The sequence below is a fragment of the Thalassophryne amazonica genome, chromosome 6 (assembly GCF_902500255.1).
Source record: "Thalassophryne amazonica chromosome 6, fThaAma1.1, whole genome shotgun sequence".
Lineage (NCBI taxonomy): Eukaryota > Metazoa > Chordata > Actinopteri > Batrachoidiformes > Batrachoididae > Thalassophryne > Thalassophryne amazonica.
Window position 1 is genome coordinate 6,659,118 of NC_047108.1, and position 12,900 is coordinate 6,672,017.

A 12,900-nucleotide genomic window follows, 5' to 3' on the forward strand; every position below is an offset into this window, starting at 1 on the left:
GTGACCCTTAACTGGCATACACAGGTGTATTAAATGAATGAATAAACCAGAGCCATCTCACACAATACAACAATGTTATTTTAAGGTCTATGTAATGCAATAAACCACTGTCCAAATACTGGCAAACCAGACAACCTGCACTGGTTGGCAAAGATGCACACCAGACGTCAGTGGCATGGGAGAATGAGGGCCAAGGAGGGAGTTAATCAGGTTGGTCTCACTCACCAGTAATGGCAAATTAACTGGGAATCCCAGTTGAGTCTGATGTGTTTAAACACCTGCTATGTATGAGCTGCTTTTCTTCAAGTTCAGTGTTATAAAAGAAGTGCAACTTTATCTTTCTTACCACTTCAGCAGTTACTGGTTCAGTATCCAAGACAACGTCACATTTGAAGTCAAGCTACCAAAAACAAACAAAATGCATGTAAATATACATTATTGTTTAAAGGCAGCAGAAAATATTTTGAAAAGAAACTTTATTCAAACTATGGAAAATAGACTAAACAACGATTCCAATGCAACACTGATTAAGTTCTAATCCAGAATTTCTGACAAACATCGTTGACAAACTGCAACTTTCCTATGAAACAACAAAATCACTTTTCACAGACTGTCATTGTGAAATCGCCTAGTTTGTGTGGCCACCGTAGCAGCAGAACGGATGTGAAGATACACGTGTCACGGGTATCTTGGTGAGACATTATTTTATTTTAATTTTTTAAATCTGTAACAACTTGTGTAAAGCCAGCTGGCTATAAAAATGATTTAGTCAAGTTATAATTAAGGTAAAAGCACTTTATGCAAACAATTTGTTTGCTTTATATATTTTTTTTAATTATGATGATCTAGGTCTGTTTTCACTGTAAGAACCAAAAAGCTGAAGGGTGTGTCAGTATTGTAATATTACAAAGGAGAAACTTGAACTGCAGTGCAGCATGAATGACAATGAGGACTGAGCATAATCCACTCCCAAAAATAAAATGTAATTGACCAGGGCAATTTATATGTGCTCTCGAACAGCGATACATAAATATTGATTGTTTCCAAATAATCTACTATCAGCTGAGACCTAGCAGTTAATTGTTAAGAAATTGCTAAAACTACTCAGTGGTTTTTGCACACTGTCATTTCAAGAAAAAGTTTAAATTGTGCAAAAGCCAGTACTGTACCTCTCCCTCATCAAACTGCTGAATGTCCAGGGAAATGCTGTCAATGGCGTCTTTGTAACAGCCCAAATCTACTTTACGTCTGACTGTGGCGTTCCAGTGGTTCTTGATAGAGTTGTCAGTCCTGCAGAAGGAATTGAATATGTACATGTGTCTGTGGAATTCTTGAAACGAACAGTATAAAAGTCAGTGCCCACATGATGATATGGTGAGCTACTCATTTTTAGAATGAAAGATGAGTGAATGCATCCCCCTGCCTATTACAAAAAAAAAAAAAAACACATTTCTCTTGGTAGATTGTAAGAAATTTTAGTCTTTTGAAATGACATAAGTTGAAAGAGACTGTTTAAAAGCATTTCCATTTTAGAGTGTTAATGCATTATTTTAATTTGTGCAAATCACTTTAATTTTAATTTAATTAGCTTATAATGCACCAGATCACAAAGCAAAAGCCATCTCAAGGCGCCTTACATAAAACAAGTCAAAATAAAATTGAATAAATAATAAAAAAAAAAAATTCAAATACATAAATAAAAACAGAAGTAAAAGAATAAAACAAATAAAAATAAAAACTATCCATAAGAAAGAGAATAAAAATAGGTTTTGAGTCTTGAATTAAAAATGTCCACGGACTCAGACTGCCTCACGGTCGCAGGAAGACTGTTCCACAGGGTGGGTGCACGATATGAAAAAGCTCTTTGACCTGCTGACTTCTTCTTCACCCTGGGAACACAGAGAAGTCCCGCATCCTGCGACCGCAAAGCCCGGGCCGGCACGTAGAGTTCCACCAGATCAGCCAGATAAGATGGCACCAGTCCATGAACAACCTTATAAGTCAATAGCAAAACCTTAAAATCTGCTCTCACAGAGACAGGGAGCCAGTGCAAAGATGCCAAAATGGGTGTGATATGTTCAGTCCTTCTGCTATGTGTCAGAAGTCTGGCGGCAGCGTTCTGAACCAGCTGAAGACCCCTAATGCTGGACTGTGGTAACCCTGAAAATAGAACATTACAATAATCTAGTCTAGAAGAAACAAAAGCATGAATCAGGTTCAGGTTCACCCATATGGGGGTGGCTTAGGCTGGTTATAAAAGTTAGAGAACAAAGAAAGTCCGGGTTCTTTGTTCCTGGTGTTTGCATGCGGCCAGGTCAAGATCCCAGCGCTGAGATAACTCTGTACCGGTGCAACAAGTCTTTTCAATACAACATCTAAACTTTGAAGTCCGTTTCCTGTCCAATTCTTTTTGGAGCTCTCACTGTGATAAAAGAACCTAACAGAAATGGTGTTTCTGCACAGCTAACAGTGAGACTTGGTGAATTCTGAGGCCTTGAGGCCTACTTACCGATTCGGGATGGCTGATTCTTCAACACTGAACTTCATGGCCACATTTCAAGGTAAGCAGAAACCTTTTCTAAATTTCTGCAGAGCTCAGGCTCGTACATTGTTCAGTGTTGAATGGATCTGTGGTCATGATTCTGGTATGATAAATTGATGGATGGATGTTGAATTAATATCACTGGCCGGAGTTTTTGCAATGAGAAGGAGTTATCGAAAACCAGCCGGCATGCTGCAGGTTTCAAATCCTTGTTCGGTATCGGTGAATACGCGACAAAAAAGGGTTAAAGGCCCGGCAAAGGCTGGATTTCCTCTACAAAAAAAAAAAATGGGAATTCCCACTTTCGCTAAAGAAAGGAAGGTTGGAGTCCTGGGGGAAGAGGAATTTCCCTTACAAAAAGGGAGATTCCTGCTTTTTCTAAATTCTAATTAGTTTAAGTCCCAAACGGGGAGGTCGGTGCACTATCGACCAACCCTTTTAAACGTGAGGGCTATTGGCCCCCTTGCAGATGGCGATTCTGCTAAAAGGCCAACCGGTGTCCTGATTTTTATTGTTGTAAAATTTGTATATAATGGGTTTGAGTCCCATAAAGGGGGGCTGGCGCACCCGTCCCTTTCTAAAGTAAGTTCGCTAAAGATAATTACTGGGTTTAAGTCCCTAAGGGGGAGGTCGGTGCGTCATCGGCCTCCTCACTTAAAACGTAAGGGCTATTGGCCCCCTTGCAGACGGCGTTTCTGCTAAAAGGCCAACGGTGTCCTGATTTTTATTGTTGTAAATTTTGTATACAATGGGTTAGAGTCCCTGAAAGGGGGGCTGATGCTAAGGCAGTCACAATTATTACAATATTCGCCAATTGTGATTATTTTTCATATTCACAATATTTTTCATAATCACAATTACCGTGAATTATTTATTTTATCAACAAAGTTGCATAAAACGACTTGGAATCTGACGTCATCATGCAGCAGCAGCCACATGCCTCCTCACTCTGTTTCCTCTCGTCTTGGTCGGATGGTTAGCGAGGCTTGGATAATAACACGGAGCGTGAGGAGGTTCTGGTTCCAAAGCCACGCACCGCTGTGGATGCATTTCGGTTTTGTCGGGCTGGCTCGACTAGTCACGACTACGTCAACGATTGAAATCGTTAACAACTAATTTAGTGGTCGACGAGTCGTTTATTTTACTTAAGTCTTTAAGCTCAAGTCATAGTTTTAGGCAGCGAGCCGTCCTGCCGTCATTTGGACGTTCAAATTTTGAATAAGATGGCCGATTAAAACAGCAGCCATCTTGCTCAAAGCCGTTTAAAATGCGCAGTTTACCGAGGGAGCTGTGTGTGTGTGTGTCTGTGTGCGCGCGCGCGCGGAGTCAACTCGCTGCAGACTGAGGGAGTGAGATTCCTGAACGGAGGCATGAGACGTTACGTTCTGCTGTGAACCATCACGTGAGACAGCGAGCGCGGAGCAGAGAGAGAGGATTTTAACCCGAGTGAACATGTATATAAAAAACAAAACGAAATCGTGGGACTGCCTTTACTCTCTGTACTTTCGCTACACGTGCGGTTCTGACGGCACCGTCCTGTTCACACCATGTACGCGTTGTATACTGAATTTATGAGATCATGAGATGAAATAAACAGTCAAATATCCTTAAAAACATCCTTTAAAAAATTACAATATATAAATGAACTGAGCAAAAATTACAGAAAAGCTGTGCAGTGATGTTCAGAGGCACAGATCACAAAAAGCTGAACTTTAACAGCTGTTTATTTTCCAAAGGTATGTATTTGTTCAGTCTTGAGCTTAATATAGTGTTCAAGCACAATGATGAGAAAAAAGGATGACTTCATCACACTGAAATGAATTGGAGTCAGAATAAAAATACAAGCTGCTGATTTCTGTTATTTTTCAAAGTTATTAAGCTGCAGCTATATGTTTTAATTATTTCAAAGCGAGTTGTCTCTTATTGTATTCTGATTTATTTATACAAAAAAAATATGGAGAGTCTAATCAGCCTGCATTGTTCTGTTAAGTTTATATCAGTTTTGCTGCACATGTCCAGGTATTTTTTCCTTCTTTATAAGAGTTTGGTGTTTGCGTTTGCGCCACAAAGTTTTAAAACACAATAAAATGTTCACACTTTTCTTTATAGCAGTTCTGTAATATCAGAAATGCAACAGAAACAACCACAAATCAGAAAAAGTTGGGACTATATGTAAAATGAAGATAAAAATAAAAATGTTGCACTATTCCTGGTTTCTCCACTCAGAGAAGCCAAATGTTCTTCCAGAGTTGTGTAATCATACTGCGATAGTAGAATATAAAGAAGGGGAAAAAAAGAAAAAAAATAGACAATATAATCATTAATCGCAATTATTTGCCTGACAATTAATCGTCTCCAGAAATTCCTAATCGTGACAGCCCTAGCTGAAGCACCCCTCCCTTTCTAAAGGTGAGGAAAATTGGCTTCCTTGGAGACAGAGATTCTCCTAAACTGCCAACCGGTGTCCTGATAACATGCTAAATGTTTGTCTGTCGAATGAGTGAAGCCGGCGAGTGTTTCTTTGTTCGCCAAGTGAGTGTTGCCATGTTTTTTTTCCTTTGTCTGTCCACATGCATGGGGGGTCGAGTATGTTTCTTTGTTCACCAAGTGAGTGCGGCCATATTGTGTTTCTATGTTTGCCAACCGAGTATGGCCATGCTGTATTTTCCTTTGTCTTGTCCACATGCATGGGGGGTTGAGTGTGTTCTTTGTCCACTGAGTGAGTGCAGCCATGTTGTATTTCTTTGTCCACATGGGGGGTTGAGTGTGTTTCTTTGTTCACTGAGTGTGTGTGACCATGTGGTATTTCTTTTGTTTTGTCCATGTGCATGGGGGAAGTTTCTTAACAGCAGGGGAGGAGAATTAGCTGACGAGCTACAATTACCAGCTATAAACTGCTGGAGTCTTCATTTTTCTGATTATTTGTTTTTGGGGGATATTTTGGGCCAGGAATTGGTACGGAGGTATTAAGACAATGAATGTGGGTTCATTTGTTGTGGAATGTGTGTGATTCAGTCTTTGTTTGTCTTTGACCAGTTGAGCGCGTGAGATTAACCTAACCGATAGCAGCCAACCGGCTAACTGGTCTTAAATAACCAACGTGGTTTTACATCCAACGATACAACTTCACATCGATCAAGCGGACACCCTATAGGATAGAAATAAAAGTATCCGCTTGATGATAGTTGAACTTAGAATATGTTAAATAGTTAGACTTGGTACAACACTATAACATCATTTGGACTTGGTGGTGCGGCCCTATGTCAGAGAGGTAAGAAAAAATCACATCTTACTTGGTTTGAAAAAAAAAAAATAGAAACCAATTTTTTTTTTCCTATAAACAATTGGGTGCTAAAAAAAATAAAATTAAATTAAGAAATTTTAAATAAAATAAACAAACAATTTGGGTGCTTAAATGAAAAATAATAAAATAAAATAAAAACAGGGACTAATTAATAAAATAATAATAATTATAGTAAAAATAAAAAAGATGGCACAAAAAAAAAGATAAAGAAAAGAGGAAAGAGAAAGAAGAGAGCAGGTAACAGCCTAAAAGGAGCTAAAAGAAAAGAAGAGGAAAGTAATGAACAAATAAGGGGTGCAGAGAGAAGTCGCTAATGCGGGATGATTCCAAATCTCACTGTGGGACAAGAGAGAGAGGAAAAAAAAAAGAAGGCACACGCAAAGTGACAATAAAGGGAACGGAACGGTGACAAGAAGATCGAGTCGTAACTCATATAATCTTATGAGAGGGGCATTGCTTAATGCGGTTGTGAAGTTTCTGTTGCAGGATCCAATTTGATGTGTGACCAGAACCTGTGGAGGTAGGAGTCTGGGTTTTGAGGAAGCAACACAAACAGCCTGAAGGAAAGGGTAAGTATTGATAAGTATGGGTTGTAGTAAGAGAGTTACAGTTAGGATAAGAGAATGCAATTACTGATTATTATTATTATTATTATCAATATAATTCTTTGAAGTGTTATTATGGAAAATAGTATGCAAGTTTCTTTAGTTATTGTTATGGCCATATGATACAAGGAAAATTGCATGTGAAGTAATAAGGTATGTATACATATATAATTATAAAATGTTTATGGAGCTCCTAGATTAATTATGAATATTTTTGTGGATCCACTAATAGACATGTATGATAGAATACTGTAAGCTTTTATTTGTTTGCAGACATATTGATAAATATAATCATGATGAAACTACTAATTTCAAACCGGTTTGATAGTTATTGATATCATAGACATATTATATGAATAGTTCATTTCTTTCATTTCCTATATATGTATAAAATATGTGCTGGCCATTTGTGTCTGTTGATGGACCATGGGGCTAGAAAATTTATAATGTTTCATATATACAGTAAGTAATGATGACAATAATCAAATATCATGAATACATACATGGCTAAAACCCATGTTAAAGATATTAAATAAGGCTGTCGATGGGAAGACAGTTGTTAAATAATATGCTTCTCCACACATGTACATGTTGATAAGAGGACAATAATAACAAATTAAGAAAATAAAAAACGACCAAAACAATTTAGAACATAATGAAAGTATAAGCCAAAAGGAAAAAATAAAGAATAGATATTGCTTGACAACTGACCATCCCTGATTGGAATCATTTCTTTTTTCTTTTATAAAATCTATCTTTGACGTGAAGCCACTCAACAAAGACTGACTAGTATTAGGGATGCACCGACCCACAATTTTTGACTTCTGATCCGATACCGATACCTGAATGTGGATATGTGCTGAAACCGATATTTTTTTCGCTCCAATACCAGAATCCGGTTTGCTTTAATATTATTATTGTCATTGTTGATTTTATAAGGATTCTCTTAAAGAAGAGACCTGAAAGCTCAGTTACAATTTGCCAGAAAGGGCATCGAAGATGCAAGCCTAGATTATCGTTATGGGAGACATATGTTTACATTGTCAAAGCAAGTGCTAAGAATAAAAATTTTAAAAAATTAGGTCCTCTCTCTCTCTCTGCGTGTTTCCGTGCTGCGCAAACTTCAAACTTTTTGGAAGCACGAAGCCTTTCAACTCTAGAATAGGTATATCATCAGCGATGCACACACGCAGAACTTTGAAGACTTTTTTCCCTTTTCGGTGAACAGAATCTCTGTGTTCGGCTTCTCCTCCTCGGCTGCATGCTGAGGTGGATTTTCATGACGTGTAACAGCCTCTGAACAGTGAAGCGGTTGGTCCCTCCCTAACTAGTATACAATATCTCCTTGGAGTATTTAATACAATCTTGGACAGAACCATATAAGCTTCTGAATTTCTGAAAATTAATACAGAAAGAAGACAGGATTTCTCAAGAGCTTGTCACCCACAGTTCTAACAAGGCCATTGTCAGAATTGAGCACAATATCTGCAATCTTTCTAAGGGCCTTACGCCAAGAAATACAAATCTCATTGTAGTCAATATGACATCACTGATATATTACATTGTTTCCAAAATTGGCCAACTGCCACTCTAGCCATACCTTTGATGTCCACAGAGCTGAGTGTATGTCCAAGATGGACTGCCTTATCTCTTTTATAAATGTTTGAATCATTAATACTCACAAACCTATTGTATTCTACAAAACTAATGCAAATGTTTTTTGCTTCAAAAGAAAGCTATAAGAATTATTAGTAAGAAACCATATCGTGAGCCGACGAATCCATTGGTTGTCCGGTTGCATCTTTAGAAATTTTGGGATTTGATTGACTATAAAATAATACAAATTATGTTTAAAGTAAAAAAAAATAAACTTCTACCACAACATGTCCAGGACTTGTTAAAAATGAGGCACTCCAGTTAAGGAACTTTATTATTTCAGAAATCAAAGATTCAAACTAGCCTTTAAATCCCATAAATATACTTTTTTTGCCTTTAAATGTAAGCACAAATTTTGAGACATCATTTCCAGATATAAATTATAAATAAATTAAATGAGATTTTGAAGACTCCATCTTGGTAGAAGCTAGAAGGGTTAAATATCAGCGTAAATCAAACAAACGGCAATTTTTCACAAGATAATATCTGATACCACTTTCTTTAAACTTAATAAACAGGTCATCAATGTGTACAGAGAACGGAATGGGAGAAAGAACATAGTGAATTTTACTTTAAGTACCTGATTGGTGGACATAAAAAATAATAACCTAAGTATTAAGTAAGTAGGAGAAATGAGTCATTCCATGAAAATGTCACAATTTGAATCCCTCTCATCTCTTGAGGCGTATTTCGTCTATTGGGTCACCGAAATTTATATTTAAACAGCTTGATATAAATGTTGAAATATGTCCTCTTTAAAACATTGTAAAAACATTATCAAAATTTTTATTTTTATGAGAAATAAAAACATTTTTTCACTTGACACCACCTATTTTGTCATGTCCTTCATGACCTCAATGAAAGTATACTTTGAAAATACCAAATAAAAATATAAAAGTCAATAAATTTTTTTATCAACCAGAACATCTATTTGAACTCTTCTGCTGGTGATGTTTTTGTTTTAATTAATTGTTAACTGATCCCGAAAGAAGGAAAAGATACCTGCAGCATGAACGTGAGAAATGGAAAAAGAATGCAAAGGTAAAGCTAAAGAAAGCAATCAAAGACCTGAGTGAAAGAGTAGTCCAGCTCAGGGAGATCAGCCAATCTCACGCTTCAATGTCCCTTCATTTGTGAACAAGACCCCAAGGTACTTGAACTACTGCACTAGGGGCAAGAAACCATTCCCTAAAGTAGTGATGGAATGAACAACACTGGTGCATCAACACTGTGCCGAGCACACGAGTGAAACCCTGTATTGGTGCGTGTATCACTTTAAGAAAAAAAAAAAAATGATATAACCGATACAGGAACTGTGTCGTTCGACTGCGCCGCGCCAAATTGTGTTTATAAGGAAACAAACTGTATCGACATGTTGCGGATTTGTTGGGTGGAGTTTTGCTGTTGGATTTTTGCTTGCCCTCACCTTGTTCCACTGACTTTATGGATCGTCGAAAGACGTTTCCCCAGTCTGGAATAATTTTGATCTTTTGATGCCAAATAAGGTAAATCTTTGTTTACTGTTATTTTTCCAACTAGATATGTTTGTACTCCTTGACAATACTGGAAGAATAACCAGAAAACATATCCACACCTTTATCAACTCGCACTGAAATTTTTATGCTCACCATCTTCATCTGTACCCTGTGAAAGAGTTTTTTCTAAGGCAGGGTCAACTGGTGTGTAAGAGGAGAAATCGCCTTGGAGCAGACACTTCAGAAACCTTTGTTCCTCAATAAAAATGCATAAATGAATCTATTTTTTCTCTTTTATTTCGTATGCTTTAACACTTAAGTTCACAAATTTCCATACATAAGTTACAAATTTTAACTCTGAATTTTATTACAGACAAATTTGCTGTATTTTACAAACCAACTCAGTTTAGCGTTTACACAAACAAGGTTTTAAGCAAATTTTAAACTCTTCTCATGAACAGCTTAACTCGACACACAAATTGAGCACATGAAATTATGCAATGATGAGATCATATTTTAAATAGAGGACTGGAGATTAACTGTTTCACAGGCTGATGTTGCGTTTGCAGCACATTCGCTTTTCCATCTTATTTTCATTTTATTTACCTGCAATGATTTTATAACTACTCCAGGGGTCACTATTGAGCGACCAACACAGTGTCAATACAGTGCCGACACAGTTTGTGTAGTGTGTCAATACACTCCTTGAGGTATCATCATCCCATCACTACCCTAAAGCTGGGCTTACACTGTGCGAATTTTGGCCCTTTTTCAGCCAATTTTTGACTCGTGCGAGAATTTTTTGGATCGCGCCGAGTTTCAGCTTAATCGTGCGTCCTGCATCGTGTAGTATACATGGAGTAACGAGCTGTGTTTAACCTCTCATGACCACCTTCCGATCAGCAATTGTATGGTCGGATGAAAATCAAACCCGTTTGATATTCTGGTCGGTCGTCATGAGGGTATCCCGCTACTGAAGCAGCGCTACAAGCATCTCTCGCACCGTGCCTGTGCAAACACTGGAGAGAGCATAAACAGTGATCATCTCTTTAGGAGAGCAACTCATTTAAAGTCTTGTATTTTTTTTTCTTTTTTTCTTAAAACTTTGATGTCTCCCATCGAGAGTTTTTGTAAAAATAAGAAACGTAAATAAAGTTTGGGGAAAAAAAAGGAAAAAAAAAAAAGCTTCTGTTTATGTTTTGCTTCCGGAAACACGAATCTGACATATGGTTTTTGAACATACAATGTGAGCAGTCAGATCGCATCAGAGCATTGGGTCATATAGTGTGAGAACATAAATCGTGCGCTCTGAACTTTTGCACCCTGCGGTTTTGTCGCACAATTTGAGCTGGAGCCGAGTACAACAATCAAAAATATCGTACAGTGTCTGCCCAGCTTAACCGGAGTAGGCAATCCATCAGTTTCCTGCTGAGAACCATGGCCTCAAATTTAGAGGTGCTAATCCTCATCCCAGCCAATTCACACTCATATATATACATATATATATATATATACATATATATACATATATATATATATATATATATATATACATATATACACACACACACACACACACAATTTGCTACAAGGTACATGTGAGATGCAAGCCTAGATTTGATGTTTTAGTGAAGGAAAATCCTCCTCTATACCACTTCATCATGAAGCTGTATAACTGGGGACACAAAATGCAAAACATACACTGCACAATTTCTCCAATCACAGCCAGAGAAGTCTACAATGTCTTCTGAGTTGTCTGGGTGTCTTGGTGGCTTTCCTCACTCTTCTCCTTCTTGCACAGTCTCAGTTTTTAAGAACTGTCCACTCCACACAGATTTACCATAGAGTGCCAAACTGTTTGTATTTCTTTATAATTGATGTAAATAAAGTCCAAGACATAATCAGTGACTTGGAAGTGTTCATGTATCCATCCCCAGACTTGTCTGAAGAAAACTGGCAATAAAACTGATTATTTACAGGTATTATACCAAAGGGGCCCATTACTTATGCAACCATTCATCTTGGCTTTTACATTTTTAATTAATTTATGGTAAGTTGTAGAGATTTTCATTCAGTTTTAAGGAAGATAATTTTAGAAATTTTTATTTTTTGTATTTGAAATGGTATAAACAAATTAAAATGCATGAAATACCAAGTGTTCCAATACTTCTGGAGGGTACTATAGCTCAAACAAATTAAAGGAACACTTTGAAAACATATCAGATCTTAATAGGGGAAAAAAATATTATGCTGGATAACTTTCCTGGTATGGACGGGGTAAAGTGTTAGGAATGAAAGGATGCCACTTTGGTTGATGGAAATGAAAACTGTCAACATATAGAGGGCTAAATTCAAAGACACCCTGAAAATCAGAGCAAAAAAGAAAAAAAAAAAAAAAGATATATCAGGTTGTCCATTTTGCCCAAATTTCTCTGCAGCAACTCAAAATGGTACTGTGGCCCTCACATACTTGTATGCATGCCTGAAAATGTCGGGGCTCCTAATGAGATGATGGGTGGTGTCCTGGGGGATCTCCTCCCAGATCTAGATCGGGGCATCACTCAGCTTGTGAACAGACTGAGGTGCAACCTTGCGCTGTCGGCTGGACCAAAACAATGTCCCAGAGGTGTTCTACAAGACTTAGTCAGGTGAGCATGGGGGCCAGTCAATGGTATCAAATCCTTCACCCTCCAGGAGCTACCTGCATACTCTCACCAAAAGAGGCCAGGCATTGTCGGGCACCAGGAGGAACCCAGGACCCACTGCATCAATGTAGGGTCTGATAATGGGTCCAAGGATTTCATCTCAATACCTAATAGCAGTCAGGGTGCTGTTGTCTAGCCTGTAGAGGTCTGTGTGTCCTTCCAGGGATGTGCCTCCCCAGAAAATGGTAAATGGGCTGCATTTATATCGAGCTTTTCCATCTGCATCAGAAGCTCAAAGCACTTTACAATTATGCCTCACATTCACACAGACACATTCACACATCAATGTCAGGGTGCTGCCATACAAGGTGCTGACTACACACAGGGAGCAACAAGTGGATTAAGGACCTTGCCCAAGAGCCCTTAGTGATTTTCCAGTTTGGCTGGGTTTTGAATCGAGAATCCTCTGGTCTGAAGCCCAACACTTAATGACTAGACCATCACTGACCCACCACCACACCAGTCATGCTGAATGATGTTGCAGGCAGAATAATGTTCTCCACGGTGTCTCCAGACCGTTTCACGTCTGTCACATATGCTCAGGTTGAACCTGCTCTTATCTGTTAAAAGCAGAGGGCGCCAGTGGCAGACCTACCGATCCTGGTGTTCTATG

General features: G+C 38.1%; 1 protein-coding gene across 2 annotated transcripts in view; it reads right to left on the reverse strand.

Moving 5' to 3' along the window:
- The window catches only part of mybl2a (v-myb avian myeloblastosis viral oncogene homolog-like 2a), a 143,890-nt gene that overhangs the window by 82,182 nt on the left and 48,808 nt on the right, over positions 1 to 12,900 (reverse strand). For both annotated transcript variants that reach the window (XM_034171713.1, XM_034171712.1), the window contains 2 exons: positions 1,170 to 1,290; positions 347 to 400 (listed from right to left, as the gene is read on the reverse strand). In XM_034171713.1, the coding sequence (XP_034027604.1) occupies positions 347 to 400; positions 1,170 to 1,290 (175 nt within the window). The remainder of the gene's footprint in view (positions 1 to 346; positions 401 to 1,169; positions 1,291 to 12,900) is intronic.